Raw genomic sequence first — 26,692 nt, forward strand, 5'->3', positions numbered from 1 at the left:
ATGGTGAAGGGAGACACCCCTGTACTAATATGAGGACTAATCCTCATGGCCAAAGTATGTCACTGACCAGGGACTTCCGAACCAAACCATTAACAGATACTAACTGTAACAATGACGGTATTAACTCTTCACCAAACAATTACTGCGTGGATGATATAAGCATGTACTTTATACCAGCAAATTCCGGAAATTCTCTCATTTCTTCAGATACCATAATCAGGCACCAACTCTTCTGGCTAAACATACCTTACAAATAGCTCTTTAAAAAAATCTGTACCTACAGTGAAATTCACATTCTCTCCAAATTTCCTCTTGGGCCTTAAGTAACCAATCAAAACAAGGGCAATTTTGTCGTACTGCCCAGAACCCCAAAGACCCCAGAAATGTCAAAACCTACCTTCTGCCACAGTGAGTTATTGGCTACAATGGGACTGACAGGAGAAGGACACGTCACTTGGGATTTGTCACTGAAGATGCACATACAACAATCCCAAACGTAACACTTCATGGACAAATCTACTTCAGGCCACCAGAAATTTGTCCTCACTGCGCTTCATGGCATATATACCTCTATCTCCCTGAAGAGCCAAATCCAACACATTACCATGAATACTCAAAGGAACAACCAACTGCCCACACTTCTGGACAATGCTATCAACAACAGACAGCTCATCAAAACTCACTTCTAAGGAGCTAAGGTCTCTAATATGTATTAACAGGCCAGCAACTAGTAACACATTTCACAACCTCCTATATTTCCTTATCGTCAACTAATGCTACCAACCATTCCTCTTAGAACACAGCTCCAGTCATGGCATTACCAACTGAGCTCACAGCACATACCTTTTCTAAATCATCCTTCAGCACATGAACAGATTTCCACTCCTTCAAAGGTAACCTAGAAAAGCAATGATACTCCTGTAACCTATCTTAGCACTTGTCAAAGTGAGGAGAAGCTCTACCTCCACCCCTTATGCAAAACAAATCAACCAACGGTTTATGGTCTGTTCTCATAACAAACTTGCTGCTCCACACAAAATTCTTAAAATCGTGAACACCACACTACAATCAAATGCTTCCTTTTCCATGGTGGAGTATGCGGCCTCTCAAGGTTCACAAAGCATTAACAATAGTTTCATCTCTTACATTATTTCTTTGCATAACCACAGCTACTAAGCCATCAGCATTCGAAACAGTAGAAACAATGCACAAATAAATGATACCAGGATTTGAGAGGCTAAACAGACCATTTCACTTTCAACTGATTAAAAAACTTTGTCACATTTATCATCCCAAACATAAGAGCTTTTCTTTAAGCAGTTTGTGTAAGCATGTTGTTTTCTCAACACTTCCAACAAATTTGGCATAATACTTTACCAGGCTTACAAAAGACCAAAGCTGATCCTTATCAGTAGGTCTGGGCACTTTCTGTGTTGCTTCTAATATCTCAACTTTAGGCTCAATATCCCTTTTAGATACATGATGTCTGAATTAGTCTACCCCACCCTGGAAAAACGTTAGTTTTTCTTTAATGTTAACCCGTTGGATCTGATGATCTCCAAAACAATACTTAACCTGCAGTCAAGCTCAGACTAATCCTTACCACAGACTAAATCATCATCCAGGAAATATGGGACACCTGCTGTATTCTTAAATAACTTATTTATAACCTTTGGTACACCACCAATGCAAACATAAAAGGGATGTGGATAGAACGATATACCTCACCCCGTTAGTTGTTAAGAAAGATGTGGGATGTCAACATCTGACTTCACTACACCTGATGGTATGCAGCAGACATATCAAAAGATGCATATATTAAAAAAAAAGAAAGTGCAACGCTCAATGTTTCCAACATTTCATTTATTTTCAGAAAAGGTTGGCAATCAAGCCATATATCAGAATTAGGTTCCTTCAAATCAATGCATAGTCTGAAGGATTTATTAGTCATGCACACCAAAACCACAAGGAGTGAGCCAATAAGGAACTTTAAAAGGTTTCGAGAACTCTAGTGGCACACAATCTTCTGAATTTAGATTTCAATTCTATGTCAACTTAAGGGCACCTTGCATGCCTTATGAGCAACAGTCTTTTAAAAGAATATGATGTGGGAAAATCTTCCTTGAAAACTTTAGGATATTCATTAACCCAATCATCGTGAGATTAGTACCACATATCAGCTGTTGTGACAACACCATGTCTGGATGATTCGGGTCTAAAACAATATCAAAATCCCACCAAATTGGAACCATCTTCAACAATGTATACTGGTCCAATGGTAGAAATGCCCTTAAATCCAAAATTTATCTAGAACCTCAAATCTTTAACCACCCTAACCTGCCAAGATCTTTCTCATTTATTAGTGTAAAACGAGATCCCGAATCCACCACACATCTGACCACTTTGTTTACAGCATTTTTGCATGATGGTGATTTCCTTTTACGTCGACCCATCATTGAGTGTTGGATCAATTACTTCACCCCAACCAAAACAGGAACACCATTAGCACATAACTATCATCCGAGCAGATATCTCCTATTGTCTTTACTACCTGAGAAGTATGAGGCTTTTGTCCCAAAGTGTACTTCCACATGTGGAAAATGCCCCTTCTTACCACACCGGAAACAAATCTGATTATAAGCGGCATAAAGCCTAGCTTTCCCCAAGTCTGATTTACTGCCACAGGGGTAACACAACACTTCGTTTTTATTCCCACTGGATTTGTGGATTGATCCTTCAGAATTCTGTGGAGCCTTAGGACTCACTTTTCTAGTCGGTTGTTTTGCATATTGTTTCAAATTTTGCATAACCTTGCAATAATTAACAATGTCCAATTATTTCACGCACAACTGAGAATATTCAATACTTCCTAACACATCTAGGCTGTTTCTAAATATGTAACTTCTGTAGACAATGGTCTCTGCTGAATTGTATTATTCTTTACATGAATGGCCTAAAATAAATTCATCTTGAAATTTTCTACAATTGCATGCAGTGGTGAGTGTTTTCAAAGCAGCAACAAAAACATCAATTAATCAATTCAAGAAACTGAACAGGAAAAAACTTGAGACGCTCCAAAGCAGTAGTCTTAGGATTTAATCTTTTGGCAAAGAGTTTTAATAATGGAAGCGTATTCATTTACAATATCCATGGTATGCCCATCTTCACCCACACCCGTGTAGACACGTTTCAATTCCAAAGGCAGATTTTTCAAAATGTTTCTCACTTTGGAATCCAAACTGTGCACCAAAAGTGTTTTTTTTCTTTTTAGAAGAGGAAGTGTCACTATCAATTGCTCCTAATAAGCACCAGAATTTCTTCTCACTGTTGCTAATTAGGTGGGGGAGTATCAGGAACTTCAAGAAATGGTGGAGGTACAGTAACTTCTTCATAAAGATCACCCCTTGGGGGTGAGCTGCTGCACCCACAAACCTTAGCAAAAACACTTCTACTGAAATGCATGAAACAAAAGTAACTAGCAATAAGAAAATGCTGTTAAGTATAATAAACCCCACAACTCACACTATGTCAATGCCACGTAGCATACTTATATGGTTCTGGGATGTAAATGGTCTGGGCAATAAGATAAAGTGCACATTAATTCTCCAATATCTCAGGAAACATTCCCCAGACTTCGTGCTACTCCAGGAGATGCATCTCCGAGGCACAATATGTAAAGCCCTAGACTGATCTGGTTACAAACTACTCACCCACGCAGACTATACAAGTGGCTAGCCACCCCCCCGGCCAAGTCCCATGTACTCTTTAACCAAAATACATGTCTGTATTCACTCGTTCACACAAACTTAGTATCAATTCTGGATTGAGGCCTGTATATACAAAGCTTTCCTACATGTTGATAATCTAAAGTAAGCTTCCCGTGTGTTAGTTGATAATCTAAAGTAAGCTTCCTGTGTGCTAGTTACACTATATGCATGGTCATTCTTGTGACTGAGTTTCACTAAACCCTTCTCTATTTTCTCCTTCATTGTCTTTCTTCTATCATCAGTCTGATCTAGGAAAGCTTTCTCAATTGATGAAAGTGTACGTGTGAGGTTGTTCCTGTGTGCATAGGCTGTACCAAATGCCAGTGTAGGTTAAAAGAAACCTCCTACAATGTCTATGTTTCTATCATTAGCAATACTACTCTGGGGTTGTTTAACTGGAACAAAAGAAAATACTAAATCAAAATTAGAATAGAAATACTGTATGTATTCCCGATTATAAACTCTTGTTAATAGAAGACTACAACTAATCCCATAAATTAGTGGTTAACTATGATATGTAATCCTTTCTTGAACTGATGAAGAAATTTGAGTACACACAACATCCTCACACATCCATAGTCTCATATTCATACACCAAACAAGAGAAAACATTAGAAGAAAGATCTCCTTTTGAAAAACTGTCTAAGTGTAAATAACTCATCTCTATAGAAATAATCTAACTCAGAAAGTGTAGTAGTCTCTTGTACCGAAAAAAGTGTGTAAGTAGTTTCAGCATTATCAGAAACACTCATGCTTATGATCAATAACAAACTTAACACACATACAACTGCAAATCCAACACACACATACTTTCACCCATTGTTTCTATTGCGATTGGTATTCACAGCCTGTAAAGAATCAAAAAGTGGAAGAAAAAAAATATAACGATGCAGCGAAAACAGAAATCAAAAATAATCTTCAGACTTTACAGCAGCTTTCAGGCTCTTCAGAGTTAATCAAAAATCTGTTTAGCAGTATTGTCAAAATCACTTTTCAAATGTCTCTCAGTATATCACAATCTGCTGATCACTAACTATTACTTCCAGTGTAGAATGTCTTTCTGGGTCATTTGGCAATGTAATTTCAAAACTGAGCTCAATTACGACTTCAGGTTTCAAGATGTTGATTCTCATGATCAAAACAAAAGGACAAACTTGTGTTCCCAGTCATCAGCTGCAAGATATGCCCATTCAGGACCTTAGTATCTTTGACTTGCAACTCTCTTTCTCTTTGATTTTCGACTTGCACTTATTTCTTCTTCATTAAGATCCGTTCCTTCTATTTCTGCTTCTTCATGTATGCTCGACAACACATTAGGAACTTTTTGAGTTGGGTGCAAAGAAGGCCATTTATCTCCTTTCACAGTCTTTCTAGACAGGCATGGCACAACTGGATTTACTGATCTTCTTGATTCAGCAGGAATTTGACAAGCTCTTCTTTGACTTTGACTTGTTTCACCTGCACCATCAGCCCCTTCAGGAGGAGTCAAATCTGCATGACTTTGATTCAACTCAACTCCACTTTCGACTACTTCAGGAGAGATCTGCTTTATCTTTATCCCCAATCGTCTGTTTCTGGGTGAGTCTTCCTTAGACTTGAATCTCCTGCTACATCCACTTCTGTTTCTGCTGATAAAGGAGTATCACGATTGTCCTCAAGTTTATCTGTCAGAGGAGTACCTGGATGGGCATCTTCACCAGTTTGTACTGTCTTTATTTCTGCAGTCTCTTGCTCTGTCTTTGTCACTTGCTCTTCTTGAGACTGTACAGTTTCTGCTGGTGCTCTCATGAACACTGAATCTTCATCATCCAAAGAATATGTCAATTTACGAGTGTGGCTGGCATGAATCCAGTTTGTAATTCCAGCAGACTTCACAGTAGTCATTGTTACCAGGATAAGTTGGAAAGCTCCCTTCCACCTAGGTTCCAAGCAAGTCTTCCGCATGTGCTTCTTGATCACCACCCAATCACCAGCCCGAAGACTTTGACACTGGTCTTGGGATGGTGACACAGCAGTAACCTCCACCTGGTGAGAAAAAGAGCAAACCACATCAGCTAGATGCTTGCAGTTATCCAGCACCAAGTCATCTGTTATGCTTACAAGTGTGTATTTGCAGAACAGCTGGCAATCTCATTGCTCTGCCCATCTGTACCTGATGAGGCGTAAGGCCAGTCTTTCTGTCAGGTGCACTTTGCATGCTCATCAGAACGAAAAGTAAGGCACCAGGCCATTTCAGATTTGTAGATGCACACATTTTTGCCAATCGACCTTTCAAAGTTCTATTCCTTTGCTCTACTAATCCAGAAGCTTCAGGATGGTAGCTACAGTGCAGCTTCTGCTCAATGTTAATACACTCTAATGAACATAGCATTTTATCACCTCATTATTGAAGCCGCTTCTTCTGTTTGATTCTAAAAAGGCCAGAAAACCAAATTGTGGGATCAATTCTCCAAGTAACAGCTTCAAACCAATAAAAATAAACAGACAGTCACCAACATGTATCTCAAAAAACCATGCACAGGCATCTCAATAAAATCCATCTGCAATCTGTTAAATGGACCATCACATCTTCCAATGTGACTCAAATTGACAATAGTTCTCTTTCGCACGTTCATTTGCTGGCATGTAATGCATCTGTGGCAAACTGCTTCCCCAATCTGTTTAAATTTTCAATTGAACGAAAATTATTTAACCGTTCGAATCACTGCATCTCTGCCAGTGTGAGTTTGACCATGATGGTATCTAGCCATTTGTGTCAGTAGACAGTTTGGCAAGACTACCTGCCTTTCATCTGAAAGCCAAATTTCATCACTTTCTCTTTGATTGCAATCCAATTTTATCCAGCTTCTTTTTTCATCACCTGGAACCTCATCTTGTAATCTTTTAATTTCTCCCCTAGTGTCAACAAAAAGCTTTGACTTGTCTCATCAGTATCTGTTACATTTTTCTATTCTTCATTGAAAGCAGCACAATTAAGTGCACAAAATCTAGCGATCTGATCTGCATATGCATTGCCCATAGAGATAAAATCATTCACTTTTTGGTTAGCATTACATTTGACCATTGAGATTTTATCAGGCAATTGTAAAGCTTTGACAAATCATGAATTCTGTCTCCATTTCTTATCAGAGAGCCAAAGGAGGCCATAAAACCTCTCTGGGACCAAAACTGCCCAAAGTCATGCATAACACCAAATCCATACTGGCTGTCTGTGAAAATGGTAATTTTAAGCTGTGATGAAATATAACATGCTCTAGTAAGAGCAACCAATTTAGCCACTTGAGCAGAAAATACTCCTTGAAACCATGAACCTTCGAGCACACCAAAAATGGTGCAGGCAGCATAACCAGATCTCAATGTTCCTGCATTGTCTCGGGCAGAAATCATCAACAAAAATTATTTGACCTTTTATCTTTAATGGAGTATCCTGAATATCAGGTCTGGGTTTTGGTGAACAGTTCAGTAACTTCCATGCAGTCATGTTCCACTTCATTTACAATTTCATATTTAGCAGTGTTTATAGGTAGCAACGTAGCAGGAATAAGTACCTTGCACCTTTTGAGGGTTACATTTGAGGATCTCAAAATCAATAACTCATAGCGAGTTAACTGAGCATTTGCCAGATATTGAGTTTTGGTTCTGGTAAGCAAGACCTCAACTGAGTGAGGGACTAGAACAGTTAAAGGATGTCCCATCACAATGCTCTTACCTTGGGCAAGGCTGACTCCAATGCAGCCAAATTGTTTAAAACAGCCAGGCAGAGCTGCAGCAACTGGATCAAAAGTAGCAGAAAAATATGCTACAGGGCGATTTATGCCACCATTTCTGTGTTAGGACAGAAAGAGCACAACATTCACGTTCATGACAAAACAGTAAAAATGGTTTCGTGGAATAATGCAATCTCAGAGGTGGTGCCCTGCAGAGACTATCTCAGCTCAGTAAAAGTTTTCATACAGGCTTTATCAAAAGGAAGTGGGTCAGTAACGTATTTGTGGGTGGCTTAGAAAATCATTCAATTACATCTGGTGCCATGTGATTTTGGGGCGTTTTCGGGAAACCTGCATTAGGTTTAACTGTGACTTTGACTGGTTCTTCTCCTTTAATTAGACCAATATCTTTTCCAGAAAGATCCCAAACTTTCAAAATAACTATCTTGTAAATCAGTTGGCAAGTCTTGTACTGTAAATGCAGGATATAGAGTAATTAATGCAGATTCTTCATGAATTAGATTATAATCAATTGGTATTGGTGATTCCTTATTGTCACTTTTTGTTTGAATGGCAATTCCATCATTTGTGCACATAATTGAGCATCTTGATTTGCATAAATCTCTTCCCAGTAGACATGCTGGATTTGAGTCACAAACTACAAATTTGTGCATGCCTTCAAAAGTGCCAATTTTAACAGGAATTACCTCTCTAATTGGATTTGTCAGGTGTTGATTCGCTACTCCTACAATCTGCATTGTTGTCCCAGAAAGTGGCACATTGGGAACTCCTGCAGTTCTGACAGTAGTGCACGTAGCTACTGTGTCAACCAAGAAAGTTTTCATTACCGTTCCATTTACATAGGGGCCCCTTTGATCCACCTTTAATGAAGCTGCTGGTACACATTCTTCTTCGTCCGAACTCACTCACAATTTCATCACTCAATTCATCCTCACTGTGTAAGGGGTACTGTGTAATCAGTGGTTGACTGTTTTGATTTAACCTTTGACCCATGTTCTGCTGAGGAACTACTACCTGCTGCTGTGCCATTGGAGCTTGAGGTATTTCATTTGCTGCTGTGGTGGCATCATTTGCATCCGCTGTTGCATTTGCTGTTGTGGTACCTGAAACCGTGGCAACTGCTGTGGAGAAATTTGCATTTGTGGAATCTGATCTGATTATTCATATTCTGAATATTTACATTGTGATTCAGATTTCTGGGTCCTCTCAAATTTGGAAAAATAATATATTAATTCATCTGCACAACACCTTCCTGCACCATCAATGGACACTTCCGCTTTCAGTGTCCAAGACCCCCGCAAGTATGACAAAGTAACATTTTCTTCGGTGTCTGCATATCACCTATATTATCATTAGTATTCAGATCAACACGATTTCCATTTCTACCACCACCACGCCTTCTTCCTATTGCCTGTCCGCAACTCGGAATCATTTGCATGTTTTCCTGTGGTTGTGGCATTCCATGCATCCCTGATTGTGCTCCTCTAATCTGCACTACCTTCACCTTTTCTTTCAATCTTTGCTGTTTCATTTCAATTGCGTCAGTGCAATATTTAGCAAACTTTAATACGTCATCAACCGGTTTTGCTTGCCAGCAAATTAAATGACTCTTAAGCTTGTTACTAATTTCAGGTCTCAACCCTTCAATAAACTTGAACACAAAATTAATCATGACTTTGGGTTCAATTACATCTGTACCACTGTAATCGTTGAATACCTGCAACAATCTGTCATAATATGCATGTATTGACTCCTTTGCTCCCTGAGCTGTCCTGTCAATTCTCTGCCAATCAATATCTTTGAGGGAAATCTTTTTTCAAAAATTCAATCAATTTTTAGTAGCTTTTCATTGCTTCAGGAGATGGTGTACCTGTAACCGTATCTCGTGGAGGTTCTCTTGACACCCAGTCAACAGTGCTTTTGAACTAAATCTATAAATCATCTGGGACCACTATTTCTAAAAGAGTATTTAAATCCCCCCACAGGCATTTTGCAACTTTCACAAACCTGTCTGTCGGTTTATAACATTCCACTGGCTTCTCATCTGTGAATGATAAAAAATCACTGCTGCTCCAAGAAACATGAACATAACTCCCTCCAGGAATTTCTCTCATTGGTAATATCTTTACTGGGCTATCAGGCTGCTGAGTGTCAGTAGAGTTCAAAGTCACAGCTCTCTTTTCTTCTGTTCTCTTTTCTTTACTCATCTACCTTCGCATGTATCTAATGCTCCCATGTCTGACTACTTTGGATTAATTCTCTAATATGGATTTTCATTTCAGGCGATCTCATGTTTCAATGTGTTTTGAAACAAAGTCTAATCTGCAACTTCTCTTTAATAGTTTAGATTTCTCAATAACCACTTCATATTTTTCTGCAAGTTCTGATACTTTCTAATGTACCAATCCTGCTCTGTTTGTCACATCTTTACACATAAAACGCAACTCATCTTTATTATGAGTCATTTATATATTTAATTAAATGGTTCCCTCAATCATTTAATTCTAATTTTAATCTTGCCAGATTCAGTGTTCTTTCCCCTTCAGCAACTGTTTTGATTGCTGTTGCTCTGCTCACTTTATTCAATCATTTTGTTAATTGCTGAGTTGTCAAACCTTGTAAAGAAACATTCACATTACGCACATATTGTGGACTGTTACATGGCGGACCCATCACTCTTTCAAGTGACACTAGAAACAAATTTGGAGTTGAATTTGATGTCTTAAAAGTTTGTGAAATCCTAGAAGAAGTTAGGTCTATAACTGTTTTGGCAACAGTCTGATTTACTGGAGACATAACTCCTGCTGTAGCATTGAGTTTCTCCATTTCTTCATTTGAATTAAAAACATCCTGCATATTGCTCTCAGTATTTCCCTGAGCATACAACCTAACAACCGGACCAATTGTGACAGGAATTGTTAATGCTTCTTGACTTGACAGAGTATTCTGATGCCTCAGGTAAATCATTCCAGAACTGTGACCTGAAAATACTGAGGAACTTGATTGCGATATTGTCACTGGAGTAGACCTTGGCATTGTCTGAGCTTGACTAACAACTCGCACAGGAGTCACTGAGTTAGAGGTAGACTCCACCTGAAACATAATTGGCTTCTGAATACTCTGTGGTACCACAGGTACTGTAATACTCGGTGCAGAACTAACAACAGGAATTGCAGTCTATGTTACAGGCTGAGCTACAGTTTGGATCACAGGAGTCTGAGTTACTGCAATAGCAGGAATGTTAGTTGTGACTTGTACTTGACTGTGCTACCGCAACTGGAGGTGCATTTGGACTAGCACTAATACCTTGATTGGCCTCTTCTGCGGCATATGGTGGTGGACGATTTTTCAATAATTGTGTTATGAATTCATCATCTGAGTCACTATCATAAGTCAGCAATCTTTTAGCTTCATCTGACTTCGACTCAAGTTTCCACGTTATTCTTTATCTTTGGACTGACACTGTTCGCTTTCTCTTGTAAAATCGCAGGACGCATTCCAATACCTTGTAAGGTTTCTGTTCTCCAAAATTTCTACTCATTGTCCCATTTGATTTCTAGCAATGTTTTCTAAGCTTTTCATATCCTTCTCTCAAAGTTTAAGGCTTCAAATTGTGCTGGTCTCAGAGGGGGCTTTAATTCATAAAGTAATCTTCTCAAATGTTCTAAAATTCTCATATTAAAACTCCAATGAGCAAGTAAAGCCAAGCTCCCTTCCTTCTCTTGTTATTCTGCACCAGTGTCTTAACCAAATACATGCTGATGGAACTTTCTCTTCAATTAATATGTATGCAGGTGTACCTTCTGGTGGAACAATTCTCCTATTCTAACTGGAATGAAGGCATCTCCCCTAATCAAATTATTTAACGCTTGGTTAAATTGAATTTTTAGCTTTACTTGGGCTTAAAACTACAAATTATATTTGGAACAGGTAGTATTTCAATCCCCAAATCCTTTTTGTTTTCTACTCTCAACCAGTAACTGTTCACGGTTGTCCACAAATCCCTTCACGGCTCCTTTCCACCAGCCAGCCAATCTCAGTGCAGACTCTGTGACGTCACACTTGCTCACACAGCGGCTGACAAAGCCTTGTCCTTCAAACTCTATTCAAACAGAAAACTAACTGCAAAATATTGTGAGCACTAACAAAAAATGAAAAAAAAACTTCTCTGCTCACTATAGGTAGGGCTCAATCAATTTGGAAGCCCTACTGAAATTTCAACTGTGGCCTTTGGCTCTAACAGCTACTCATTCGGCTTTAGCTTTCTCTCAAACGCAAGTAAAATTAGAACTGCAAATTTCACCCTTGACTAATACCAGGTCCTCCCTGCACACTCAGGAACCACCTAGTACCTGTCAAACTAGCACTCCCTTAAAACACACACTAGGAATATAACGACACCAGCTGCAGACAAGTAAACAATAACCATCAAGTGTCTCATACACTTCTACAACAATCCGGAGTCTTAGACCACGCAGGGTCAGTCACATGAACAACCATGTGGGCAATTTTTGAGCACTAAGTGAAACATTCACTTGAAGTACGACGACTTCCTTACACTCACCTTTTTGGAGTATGCAAACTCCCTACTCAACTACGTTGGAGTACACAAACACCCTACTTCTCTCATACATCACAATTCACCTGTGATTTGCCAAAGCATTTCAAGCGCAAACCCTACTTAGAACTCAAACAATAGTAGAAACACCAGGAATATACCAAATCTCATCTAAATAAGCATTGGCAAAATCAAATTCACCCTCGTCCTGCCCCAAATATATATTGGAATTTTAAACAAGTGTTGGCAAGACCAAAATCTTGCAAAACCAGGATGATCCTCTCCTATTGAGACAAAACCAACCTTTGCTACCAAAATCTGTGAGCGTGTGGCCTCCTAATATTAGGCTAAGGTGGCACGTAAAAGGGCAGTGACATCTACTACCCTCACAGGGTGACTCAGCTCTTTTGACTCAGACTGGAGTAATGAGAGCATCAAATCAAACAATGAGAACCAATACAATCAAAATATACAATAGGTCATGGTTTGTAAAAATGTGGCTATGAATTATCACACCAATTAAGTAAATTGTAAACATTTATTGTACTTAAATTGACAACGCTAATGTCACGTAAATGATGCTCAAAACCAAACAATAGCAATATGGAAATAACACAAGCTGTCTAAAACATCTAAAGAATCTCGGCCTAATAAGAGAAATTACCATTAAACACTCCAAGAGCATTATGCAGAATAACAACAACATTATTTGGAAAACAGTAGCAGACTTCATTTAGTTGTGCGATTGAATCAATCACAATCAATTAATAAACATTTAAATAAATTGCTGGATCAGACATCCTAAATACCAAATTCTAATTTGAAAAGCATGTGTGGGCGGGGCTTTGTCACATGCACAAATTAAATATAAGACAAAAATTAATTTGGAAAAAACTAACAAAAATATGTGGTTGGATTTTAAAAGGGAAAAACCTGTACAGGAAAACAAAAAACAAATACACATTGGTTATACCAAACCTAAATGAGAGAGCAGGCAGCAGTGCCTTTATCAGCAGAGCACAGGAACAGCAGGTCTTCAGCCAGCATGAGGAACATGAAAAGGGGAAACAGTTCAGTAATGTTGGGGCTAATGTAACTGAACTGTTAAAATCATAAGTGGCTATACAAGAGCTCAACAGAATCTCACAGTACCAAAAACTAAACAGAAAACTGACTTACATCACCTAAAGCTTGCTAAATTAAAGTCATAGAAGTTACTAGCTATACTTCTATTGGACAAGACAATGAGGTGGGTTAGTGCACAGCTAAAATAAATGTCATCTGGGTTTCAGTTGTATCTTTTTCCATTCTTCTTACGCTCCTCTCCGGATGGCAGGTTCCGTGTAATAATTACTTTTTTTAAAACAGCAGAGAACACGATATTTAGCTAACAATCAGAAACTAAAGCTCATTGTTAAAGTTGTAACTTTTATCACTAGAAAGTACAGAGTGAGAAACAAGAACGGGACAGAAAATGTCAGCTGTACACATTAAACAGGATGTCTAATAAAACAATGTTTGAAAAGCGTTTCAGTAAAATCAACATAACATTTAAACACTGTGCTTCTGGAAAAATACTAAAATGTAGGCCTTTTCACTAATGCCAACACATGAAGAAAAAAACATTTCTAATCATTCCAAACCACTAGTTTTGTAGTACAATACTACTATTCATGTTTTGTCAATACATGTACTTACAATTAATCAAAATACATTTTCACAAACATTTATTATTTCAAAATTGAACTCGAGGTTGCAGACACCATGTCAAAAACATTTTTAAACATGCATGTTGTTTTTTTCTAACACATTTCTCTATTTAGGCCTTTTAGTACACATTAATCATTTGATTTGAGTCACCCATATCTTTTAATAATATTTGCTCTCTAACACCAACAACAGACATTCTAGAATGTTCCATTGTTTTATGATGTCAGCTTGGTTTACAACATAATGCTACATCGTTCACTGGATGGGCACTTAAATGAAACTGCAGGCTGCCTGTATCACAGGAGAACACACTAAATACTTTCTACATGAAACACTGCTGCGCTAACGAATTGTGAGAGTGGACTAAAGTATTCTCTAAAAGTTACTATGTGCTTGCAGTGACCATCTGGGTTCTGAAATAGCCTAACTTAAGATTAACTACTGACGGGTCCAACTATGCAACAGTGTTCAACCTCTGGTATTTCTAAAGCCAGTCTAAAGTCAGTGCAGCAAAGTACAAAAGAGGGATAATCTTGCTTCACTGTTACCCCCTTGTAAGAATGTAATGTTAGACTCTCACCTGCTCTGTCATACAAAATGTGGGACCGCTGCAGTCCTTCCTTCACATGGTCTTCCATTGTGATAACTCCAGATTTAGGAGATTTTTTAGTGCCAGGATATGAATACGACTGCTTTCCGGCTGCAAGTCTGGCCTGCACCGCCAACTGCAGACCATTCAGTCCAGTTCTCGCGTCGCCATCACATAGGTTTGCTAAGGTGCTCAAAGCTTTCTCTTCAATGTACACCGGCATCTTGCAATTACATGACAACAAAAGCTATGTTATTCGGTGTGGCTTTGCTCTTAATACCGAAACTGATACTGATCAGTCACCTGACGCTGTGGCTTCAAAATTGAATTGTACACTGTTCTTCTAAGGGCCATTTCAGTACATTAAAAGTAACAATTTATGTCATAAAGGAGACAGTATAATTTTGGTTAACTGCAAAGTAGTACGAAATTGAAGACCACACATGCAAAATGTCAAAGGTTTCAGAACTGACTGCTCATCTCAACAAATACACATCATTTTGCAAAATAACAATTCAGCCTAAAAACTTGGCAGACTATCATATTATTTAAATAAACAGAACAGGTTATAACTAATTTGGGTAGAGTGCACAAAACCCCACTTTACTACTTTCAGTATATTTGGAAAGGCAGCGAGCTCTCGGTGTGCAGGAAGAGAGACAAGGTTCCCATTTTCGGAGGAATTTCCAACCAGGAAAAAAAAAAACTTGAAACAAATGCTGTTTCTAGGATTTTGTGTTAGCAAATATCCATCCTGGCTCTGGGCTTTTTTTTCCACAAAGTACTGCTGAAAACTAAATCAGCAGCTGTCACTGTAAACTTTTAATGAGCCTAATTTAGCCTTCAATACAATCAAGTGAAAGTCAATAATTAACCTCTAGCAGGATGGCGCCTCTCTCGCTCAAGCTCTACTACAGCACTGCCTCCGTTGGAACAGTATTTTTAAACTACAACTTCGTTTTGGTGGTATCAAGAGTATTAGTTAAAATTGACTTTAAAACAGTGTGTTTCTTCTCAGACTAGTTATCATCTGAACCATACTTAAAACTTCCAGTAGACAATTACATTATCAATCTATTTGGCTATGGAAGGTGGCAGATGTGATGTAACAGTTGCCTCATGAACCATGCTGAGACTGGCTTGGCACCCTCTTCCTCTTACTGCACCGACACCCCAACTGGAAGCAAGTGGGAACATGGGGAAAGAAGGTTGACACACTGTGTGTCTATCAATGGAATACTGGATGGTGCAGTTAAAGGCAGTAGAAGTCTCCCCCAAGTCTAACACTGATGGAGTTTACATTCCAATTTGACATCAGGTAAAACACGTCCAACCATCTGCACTAAAATAACCTCATCGCTAAACCTCGCCTTATCAAAATATACCTATTCTTGGTGCTTTTATCGCACAAAATGCAGTGGGAGAAAATCCCATGTATCATCACCATGAACAATAAAATCTAAATATATTTTATGGATGCTAGTAAAATGTGGACTTTGATGATAGCCGCCAAACCACCTTGCACAGCCCATTGTCAGGGCTACTTGCATTATATGGCATGGAGAACCAAATCATGCAACATAAAGGCAAATAATATGGCCTTATATTCTGCAATTTTATCAATTTCAACAAGGAAACATTTCCAGTTAAATCTGCAAATGTTGCAAATTATGTGGAAATGCAGTAAATCCATAATTATGCGCTCAACACTGCAGCCACAGAATCAAACAAATCTGCTGACTTCTCATACAAGCACACACACACACATATATATTGTATATATTACTCTGTAGTTATAGTCAGGGGCAGTTTCTCCACAGAGCAAAAGAACATTGACCCGCCAGGTGCCACTGGCATAAATTAATTTTTTCTATTTCCAAGGACTTCTGGGCTCCCTGGCTGCTCTGTAGGTGCATCCTGTGGTGGCAGGGCAATGTAAAGGCAGGGATGTCCAATCGGGGAGCTTAGCAGTGAAATACCAACCACATCAGCAGACATCCAGTGCGCCTGACGGTCTGAACAGGTCCCGTACTGTGTTCAATCAGACATGCGCACTTCAGGCCTCAAACTTAGCTCTATTTGGGAGCCAGGGGAGCAAAGCGCTGTGTTCCCTTGCACCAACCAATCACTGGTTTGCTCTCATGCAGCTTTAGTATAAAAAGCATGACAGCAAAGTCTGGATTGGTTTAGGAAGAGTAGTCTGACCTTGCAGGTCAACACTTTCAAGAAGGCATGGGGGCGAGATGAGGAAGGGAAAAACCAATCACTCTGTGGCTTTAATTTCAAAGTCACACAGTGACTGGTTGTGTTTTTTTCTGTTTTTTTTTTAATGGTGATGTGATAGCAATGCTTGTGACTGTTGCTGCCAGTTTGAGGCATTTTCTCTGCTCCTGTGAGGCCTGATAATATTCAGGTAACTTCTTTTAATTTATGTGCCTCTATGCATGTGCTCTCGGCCACCTCACAGCATATATGGATTACTTTGCGCCACTGTTCACTTGTACAACATAGCACCGTCCTTGTGCACATTGCCAACTCACAATGCTTTGGAGCATCCCTTCTGTCACTGAAGCTTTTGTACTTTTTCCTGCCATGAGCAGTGCCATCCACAGCCCGGCATCTGCTAGTTGAATGATAGATGGATGTGTGTATGTATCAATATATGTGTATTTGCTTGTGTGTTCTGTGTATAGGGGTGAACATATGTCTGTATGTGCTTTTGAGGGGTGAGTGTATGTGTTCACTTGTGAGTGGATAAGTGTGACTGAGTGTGCTGTGAAAAATGGATTTTTTAACTTGGCGTGAGGGCTGCATTTTGTCTAACATTTCAGTTCCATTTGTTCTGTGGAGAAAAGGGAAATACGGAAAGGAAGATAGTCATAGGAATCAGCGCTCACAGTGAATCACCAAATTCGCAACATAACAAGTTAATGTATACACAGTGCTCCTGGCAGGAGGATCCTTCCCACTCCTCCTAAGTTTCTGTAATCGAAACAAAACAGCGGCAAACAGATGTCAAGGCACTCGTGAAATGCAAGTTCAATCATCCATGTGCTTCGTGTCTTGGTGTCTTGTTCATGACCATCAAACATAAAGCCGACCAGGATAATAGGCAAAGGTTCAATTTATTCTTGAAATGAAGTGTCCATTACAACATCAGCCAACTTGTGTTTTGTCCTGTGAGAAAATTGCTCTCAAAGACTTCATCAGGGCTTACACAATAAGTGAAAAAGGACCATCCTTACTCCAAATGACTCTCTGTTCAAAAAACCCCATAGGCTGGTGAAAATCTGGATCCCATGGCCATGCCCTGTTTCTGGTGGTACCAATCTCTCCTGAATAAGAAAAAATTATTGTTCAGAATCAATTCCACCATGTTTAATGTCATATCAGTATGGCCATAAAGACTCACTGATCTCTTGTTAAGGAAATGATGCAAGGCTGTCATTCCCAAATCATGTTTTATACTCGTGTAAAGGGAGGTTACATCCAGTGTCACTAGAGTCATCCCTGGTTCCCAGTTAATATCAGCCAGTACACTTAATAAGTGCTTAGTGTCCTTGATAAAAGAAGGGAGGTTAACCACAAAGGGCTGCAAAAAGATATCCACGTATTCTGAAAGTCTCTCTGTAGGGCCACCCATACCCGAAACAATAGGCCTACCCGGTGGGGAAATTGGGTTTTTATGTATTTTCGGTAACGTGTAAATGCAAGGGTTTCTAGGCCTGAAGACTCGGAGGTACATGAACTCATCCTCTCTCAACAAAGATTGATCAAAACATTCCTGCAGAAATTTGTTAATCCTATTTGAAAGGGCAGGAATGGGATCAAAGCCAATTTTCTCATAGCATGTGTTGTAATCTAGTTGTCTCAAGATCTCTTGTTCGTAGTCATGACTATTCATGATCACGATATTGCCACCTTTATCAGCCTCCTTGATCGTAATATCTGTGCACGTTTGTAGATGCCTTAGGGTCGCTCGTTCCTCTTGACATAGATTGTGATGGTGAGTGAGATGCTGAGTACCTTTTCTAGATTCCAACCTATTCACATCACGCCAAACTAGTTTGAAGAACGTATCAATGCAATTGCCACTGCTGAGGGTAGGTATCCACCTAGATTTAGTTTTTAATCCACTATATAATGTATCAGATGGAATATCAAGATCTGTTAGAATCTGAGATATAGTAGTCGGATCTTGCTCAAAGTCTGTAATAGACAATAATGCAACTGTATCATGAATATCCTTAATGGAGAGAGGATAATAGTCCCTGTTACTGTCAAATAGGATGTTACCATCCCTGTTATCAGTGTGGAGAGCAAAGTATTTCTTGAGTTTTAAACATCTAATACATTTTAAAAAATCAATCTTTGTCCTTTGGAAATCACCAAATCCCCTGGACACAATCCCAGGCCTCTACTCAATAATGAAATGTCCTGTGTCGTGAGTTCTATATTGGAAAGGTTAATATTAGCAATGGAACTGCTATCAGTATCTTTTATTTCTCCTTGTTCCACGACCTGGTCTTCATTCCCTTTCTTCCCTCTGTGTGTTCCTCCTCTCCTTGTTTTCCGGAGTCTACCTTGCGTCGATTTGTTTCCCATTGTCCCTGTCTTATCCTTTGAACTTCCGCTAAAAAAGAGGGGGTACCTTGTTGTGTTGTGACATCCTGTCTTGAGATGTTAGACATCCCACTCACTTTGCTATTACTAGTCGAGACACTGTTAAGAGATGATGATGAACCCACATCCTGAGTTTGTACATGCTCTCTCCTCTCCTTTTTATCAAGGACACTAAGCACATATTAAGTGTACTGGCTGATATTAACTGGGAACCAGGGATGACTCTAGTGACACTAGATGTAACCTCCCTATACACGAGTATAAAACATGATTTGGGAATGACAGCCTTGCGTCATTTCCTTTACAAGAGATCAACGAGTCTTTATGGCCATACTGATATGATATTAAACATGGTGGAATGGATTCGGAACAGTAATTTGTTCTTATTCAGGAGAGATTGGTACCGCCAGAAACGGGGCGTGGCCATGGGATCCAGATTTTCACCAGCCTATGCAAACCTCTTTATGGGGTTTTTTGAACAGAGAGTCATTTGGAGTAAGGATGGTCCTTTTTCACTTATTGTGTAAGCCCTGATGAAGTATTTGAGGGCCATTTTCTCACAGGACGAAACATGTGTTGGCTGTTGTTGTAATGGACACTTCATTTCAAGAATAAATTGAACCTTTGCCTATTATCCTGGTCGGATTTATGTTTGATGGTCAGGAACAAGACACCAAGACACGAAGCACATGCATGATTGAACTTGCATTTCAGGAGTGCCTTGACATCTGTTTGCCCCCATTTGTTCTGTGGTACGAGCAAAATAGTATGTCTCAGCCCAGCTCAATTTTTCTTTCTTGCAAATGTGCTGGTTTCTTAAGGTTGTTTTCAAAACTTTGTAGATGGGCTAATCACCCCATGTTCTAGAAATGTTATCTCTGTGTGTTAACATCCTATTCTTGTGGGTCAAAGGTGTCACAGGAAATGTTTGCTTGACTGTGTTTGGACATTATGACGCATGTATAGTGTGGTAAAGTGTTTTTTTTTTACAATGAAGGACATCAAAGGCTGAGGAAAAGTTCAGTTGCTTTAGCCAAAGAGTTTCATTTTAACACTCTTTAGAGGTGACCCGCTGCAGCGAATAAAATGCTATCTTGAAACATAATCAGAATCCTTGTATTCTATCTTGTAGAAACTAAGCCTCTTACAAGAAGAGACTCGTAAATGTATTTCACAGACTATGGGATAGGTGTGAGTATGTGCTCTTTTGAGTGGATTGGTAGAAGTGAGTGTGAGCATGTATGCTTGCACCACTGGTCAACCATACAGCCAATGGCTATAGTTAGGGTGACAAGAGAGAGGGATTTTCCAGATTTTCCCTTTATAACTCTGTACCCACTTAATGAATGTGTGTGAAACTTTGCAGACCAGCTGCCCTGTTTCATTTGGGGAGGACTGAAAGTGTTGCAGCTTTTAGTCAAAGGTGTTCAAAGAAGAAAATAAAAAGGGCGGGGGCCTAAAATTAGCTTCAAATCCAATGCATTTTTCATAGGCTTTTGTATTTCGCATAGCACAAAAAAAATCAGCTGGATTTAACTGAAATTTGGCAGTATTACATATTATGGGATGTAGATGGTTCTGTGTGGGTTCTGCAGATAAGAAAAGTAAGTAAATGTTAAGCTATAAGGTTTTTCAACTTAGTGATATCTTGTAGCACAATCCTACTAAAAGTGGCTAGGAAGCCCAAAAACAGACTGCATTGGTAAAGTTTCAGATTTACTACATAAATAACTGAGAGACCCATTTATTGTCACACGTTAATGGAACCTCATAAAGAAATACATAACGAACAAAATAGATCTTAATTTACATAAGTTTTCTTTGCATGCTCTGTTGCTCACAAAATAAAACAGGCCCAACAAACTAAACAAAACCCAGCTCTGTTATGCACCCCTGCGAAACACAATGAAAAAATGCCCTAGCAATGAGCAACACAAACTACTATTTGGAGCACATGATAACTGGAAAATAGGAAACAAAAATGATCTCAATTTCTATAACAATAACAATAACTGTCATTCACTTTGGCCTTCTTATGTAGCACAATCCCAATAAAAGTAGCAAGGAAGCTCAAGAAATAAACTAGACTGCATACTTAAAGTTTCAGATTTACTACATGAACAGCTGAAAGACCCTTTATGGCCACATGCTAATGGAAACCTGAAATCAAATACAGAGACTACATCAATCTACAAACATTTTCATTGCATGCCCTCTGTCTGACAAAATAAAACTGTGGCAACAAGCCAAACAAAAAGGTTGACTTTTAAATCCAAAGATTCCATTTAGCACAGAAATTAATCCAATAACATCTGTAAACTGATCGCGTTAAGGGATATTAAAACCATGTCGTCCGCGTACTGTAGGATTGGTATATGTTTATTTTCCATCTTTGGCGTATCCTCACTTGCTGCTATAAGATGCTTGCTGACTCCATTTATATATAGGAGAAAAAAAAAGGGGCTAAAACAACCCTGCCTCACCCTCCGTAAAGAACTAATCTGTGTTGTATTATCCCCCTGCAGGCTGTAATGGATTGAGACTCTTAAAACATGGAGTAGGCACTTGAGCCAACAAATCAGGTTCCACCCCCAGGTTTCCCATAATAAGCCACAACTTTTCCTTATTTACCATACCAAAAGGCACTCGTAAGATCTATAAAACCCAAATAAAGGGAGCCTTTCTTGGCCATTACAAACTTACCTGCAATGAGACAGAGATTTAAAGATTGCTCCACAGTCCCAAAACTTGGTCTGAATCCAAACTGGGCATCAGCCAGAATATTGTTCTCTGATGCCCAGGTTTCTAGTAGGGACAAAATTACATGCTCCAGGATCTTGACACTGGGGGTTAGCAGGGAAATTGGCCAATACCAAGCAGGTGACGATCTCTCTCCTTTTTTTAAAATGGGAACCACTAAGGCTGTCCTCCAAGAAGCAGGAATATGGCTTTTCACCACACTCCTCAGTACGCTGGTCAACAGAGGGGCCAAAAGGCCTGTGTTTGATTTAAAAGATCTACAAGGACACCATCTGGGCCTGGGGCTTTCCATGCATCACACTAATTGCCATGATACATTCATGCAATTCAATGGGAGGTGTATGGGTCCATATTACCACCCCTCCCACCCTATTTGTACCCTTGATAAGGTCTGTTAGGTGTTGTGATCTATTTTCAGGCTGACAAATTTTAGTAAAATGGGCTACCCATTGGTTGGGTGTTATCAGACATTCTATCTTTGGGGTCTCACAAGCTGTAAACAAGGGATGATTAACAACAGCCCAGAACTTGGCACTCTCTCTCATATTGGCTGCTAATGTCAGGTCCTCCCAGGCTGTACTCCTTATCTCATTCTTCCTAATCTCAAGAGCCTTCTTATATGCGACCCTCGCCTGTCATATGTGTGACTGAGTGCGGTTTAGCTTTCAAGGTGGCTTTTATATGTTTGTGGGCGTTCGCACAATCTCTATTAAATCAACCATGTGGTGTGGAAACTGTTGTATGCCAACACTTTGTCAGATTGTTATTAATAGATCCTCATAGCCTACTATACCCAGCTAATATGACATGGTGATCTTGATAGTTCTCTGAGCAATTCAACACCACCTGAAAATGTTCTTTTACAAATCTTTTGGTGAAATAACAGAGGGTTACCTTTCATCCATCTCACCCTCAAGCCCTTATTCTATGAATAGAGTAATTCCTCTGTTTTTCCGCTATGAGTTTTCCTCCCTAGGTGGCAATTTAAAACAATAGTGAGCGGATTATGGTCACTATTGCAATTTCGGACAATTTTAAAGTTGGAGAGCCAAGGAAGGAATTCAGCTGAGATTAAAATGAAATCAATTGTACTACTTCCCAAATTTCAAATGAAGGTGGGGATATCATTTCTTTCCTGGGCACTATATCCCCTGCAAACATCAGGTTGTATTTCAGTATGAGCGTCTTTAGGGATTTGCCCAAAATTGTATACCTAAAATGTGACCGATCTTTGTCTTTTCCTAGAAAGCCACAGACTTACTTCCCACTGAGGTGGCAAAGTGAAATATTAAAATCCACTGTCCAAACTAATGCTGCCTTTTGATTAAGTTGTGAACTGAGGTCCTCCAAGAAACTAAGTCTTCTAGTATGCTGCCAATCCTCTGATTCAAATTATTACAAACATTCATTATAAAGACATCAGGGTCCAAAGGGAGAACTAGCTGCATAACCAAAAAGAAAGGTGAGGACCACACCAGTGTAAATTGAACACCTTCTAATGAGATAGACATAAAAGTAGCCAGTCTAACTAAGAGCAGGCACCTGCTATATTCCATGAAATCAGTATTAAACCCTTTCATCTGACCGGGGCAGTTTCTTCTTTTGGTGGAAAAAAGACCCCCTCCAGAAATTGCCCCCTGTTTTGTAAGGGTCCCTTTCCCTTGGGGCTCCCCTTCCCCTATTTGCGGCATGGCTGTCCCTGGCAATTGCTCTCAGTCTGGCATACCCAGATGAGTCAGCGGGTCAAAGCGGCAACTCACTGGGATATTTAACTTATTTTGATGACGCGATGCAGGGTTAAGGGCTCTCTCCCTAAATGGGGCAATTTATTGCTTGGGAAATCTGGTATCTAAAAGAAACGTAAGAAGTGCACACAAATTCTCTTATGGATTCTAGGTGCTGCCCTTAGACGATGTAACAATAAGCACACTATTTCAGGATCTCTAAAATTTACTCCCATGTAGTCACCCTTGTTGTTCAAGTCCCCCGATACCCGTGCTGCATTCCGCGACCAATAAGCGGCCTTATGCTTTACTGACTCATCATCCTCACATTCCCCAAGTGGTGTAACGTTTTCTAAAACAATTATGTAAGGGGTGCATTCAGGTGGGAGCTGAGTTTTTTCAGTTAAAACTTGCTTGGGCAAAACAGGACAGCTTTTCACAGGATGCCTCACTGACTGGTGTGACTGTGCAAGGTCCGTTGTTCCGGGGGCCCCTGATTTAAGGGGGAAGATTGACTAAGGAGGACATACAGCTCCCCCTTAATCACAGACACTAATCTTTATTCATGTTTCTTGCATAAACCATACAATGTAGGCTCTTTTATTACAAGGAAGTGCTTCAACAACTCAGTCACAAAAGACTCATTATCTTCTTGGTCTATGCCCCTGATAGCCAATCTTGAAGCCCCTGTTTGACGTGTTCTGCGCTGGCTTTTGTCCTGATTACTAAGCGGTCAGCTCCCAGCATCCCTTCTTTTCTTTGCACAAGGGCTTACTAATATGGAGGATTCTCCTCCTGGCTGTTGCTCATCTCTAGGCCACACACATGGGGGCAAACGTGGTGCTACGCTGTTCAAAGGCACATCTGTATGTTGCCCTGCTTCCAAACTGTTCAAAGTTGCAGCTGTTGGTATTTTGCCCTGATCTGAAATAGTCACCCCTAGTTCCAATGGGAGATTATGGGCTTGTTTTTGTGATTCTGATGAGGATGGGCCTTTTCACCAATTACCAGAGGTTGACGCTTTTCTCTTCCCCCTGGGTATACGTGTAGGTCTAGCTTGCTGTATGTCTTAATGTAGAGGAAGAACTGTGACAGGGCCACTAAGTGAAACAAGCAGTTACAATGCAATAGGTCTCTCATTTGCTTGAGTTAGAGCTATTGGCATAGTAAGTTCATAACTGAAGTTTTCTTGCCACATAAATTGGTCAACCCTTCCTCAAAATTTCGTTTTTTCCTGCCATATAATTCCAGTGGCCCTGCATATAACTAAAGCACTTCCATTTACCTTCATCCTCTATTTACAGCAAAAAATGAAAAAGTTGTCGTTTAGCATCCTAATTTAAATCTGGCATGCTAACTCCAATAAAATACCACTTTCATCACCCCCACCATCAGAGTTGCTGGTTGGCTAACACAATTCCCCACAAAGAGACACAAGACAGCCACAGAGGTGAAATAAACTAGAAGAGTCACCCAAACATATCAAAAGTGTTCAAACAGTGAAAGTGTAATAAGGATGTTAAATTGGCCTGAATTACAGTCATAATTGTAATAAAGGGGAGATTATTAAAACATATCCAATTATCATTTAAAACTATCAGAAATAAATCTTTGGCATTAGACTGTAATGGTCACAACAGCCCCTAGAGGGCAGTATAACAAAACTATAATTTACAAGAAACATGGTCATGTAACCATATTGTGAGCCCCTATAGGGAATAACCACATAAAAAAATCATGAGAAAGGAATGCAGTGTAACTATATACTTAGCCCCTAGAGGGTGTTTTAGGGGTAGCAGGCCCACTGCAATGATATTACAAACAGGGCCTTTCAAACAAAACGTCTCCTAAATGTAAAAAAAATAAAAAATTCTGGCCATCATAAAGTGTAAAAGACATTGTATGGTGGGAGGGGTTATTATTTTGCCGTCCCCATTAACAGTATGGGGACGTAGAGGTGATGTGGACAGAAAGACCACATTGTGGTCAATGTTTTGAAGGTGGTCCCATTGTTCTAAGACCACCACAGGCTGAGTTCTGAGAAGAAATGCTTTGTAAAGGTAATACCCTGGAAAGCATTATGGGGCACATTTCTGTGCTAAAAATATTTTAACATGTTGTTATGACTGTAATGCTCAGAACAGTCCCCAGAGGACATCACAATAAAAATACCATTTGTAAGCAACATCGTCATGTAACTATATAATTAGCCCTCAGAGGGCATAACCACACAAAAAGAAAATGGTAACAAATAATAGAAAAGAAAATAGAAATGAATAATGCAGAGTAACCATATATGAGGCCCCTAGAGAGCATAGTGCATTACATATTTTCAGGGGTAGCAGGCCAATAGGAATGACGTTACAAACAAGGCCCTTAAAACACAAGCTATGCCTAGCTAGAAATCAAAAGTTCCAGCCGTGAGAATGCCTAAAAAGACACTGACTGGTATGAGGAGTTATTTCGGGATCCCCACAAACATAATGTAGGGACCAAAGAGCCCATCATGCTGAACATTTTGGTGGTGGTCCATTTGTCCTAGGACCACCACAGGCTGAATTATGGGCAAAAATGTTGTGAAAAAGAATGCTTGCAAAGCATTATATGTCGAGTTTTCCCACTGCCATGAATATTGTAGTATCGGGCTCTCCCATTGTGCCAGGAGAGCAGCTTTGTGGATTTCTGTTTTATGCAAAGCATTTACCAATTTCAAGTGTTTTAAGGGGACAGCCACAAGAAATTAGTCCGAATCGGTAACTGTGAACAATATGACCAGCCCTTCAATACAGCAGATTTAGTTCACGCTGTTGTGCCTGCATGCACTGTGAGCGCCGTGGCCGCCATGCAGCACGAAGGGGAGAGACAAAAAAATAGTGGGCCCATGCTATAGTATTTTGGCAATAGTGCAATAATTGACATAATGGGCAGTCTGCAAGGGTGAAAAAAACAGCCTCAAGTCAGGACAAACATAAGCATTTATAATTACATCAAGTGATTTTTTGAAGGCATGCCCATGAATGAGTGAAAGTGATGGGCGTGGGTAAAAGCCCACAATATTTACAACAGGTCAAAGCGCTTGCACGCTCGACCTAAAAATGGGCTTTTACCTGGAATAATGAACCACGAGATGTAGCCCAGCCTGTCTCTTCTGGCCAATGACTGGCAAATACAGGCCTGGTCATCACATGGACGCAAGCCCCGGCTCATCCCACACTGCAGGTAACTGCCTGCGC

At 39.7% G+C, this 26,692-nt stretch overlaps 1 protein-coding gene across 1 annotated transcript in view; it reads right to left on the reverse strand.

The window, feature by feature from the left end:
* The window catches only part of LOC138260233 (ATPase WRNIP1-like), a 331,454-nt gene that overhangs the window by 179,250 nt on the left and 125,512 nt on the right, over positions 1 to 26,692 (reverse strand). The window contains exon 3 of the mRNA XM_069208528.1: positions 14,344 to 14,575. Coding sequence (XP_069064629.1) covers positions 14,344 to 14,575 — 232 coding nt within the window. The remainder of the gene's footprint in view (positions 1 to 14,343; positions 14,576 to 26,692) is intronic.

This window comes from Pleurodeles waltl, chromosome 2_1 (genome assembly GCF_031143425.1).
Source record: "Pleurodeles waltl isolate 20211129_DDA chromosome 2_1, aPleWal1.hap1.20221129, whole genome shotgun sequence".
Lineage (NCBI taxonomy): Eukaryota > Metazoa > Chordata > Amphibia > Caudata > Salamandridae > Pleurodeles > Pleurodeles waltl.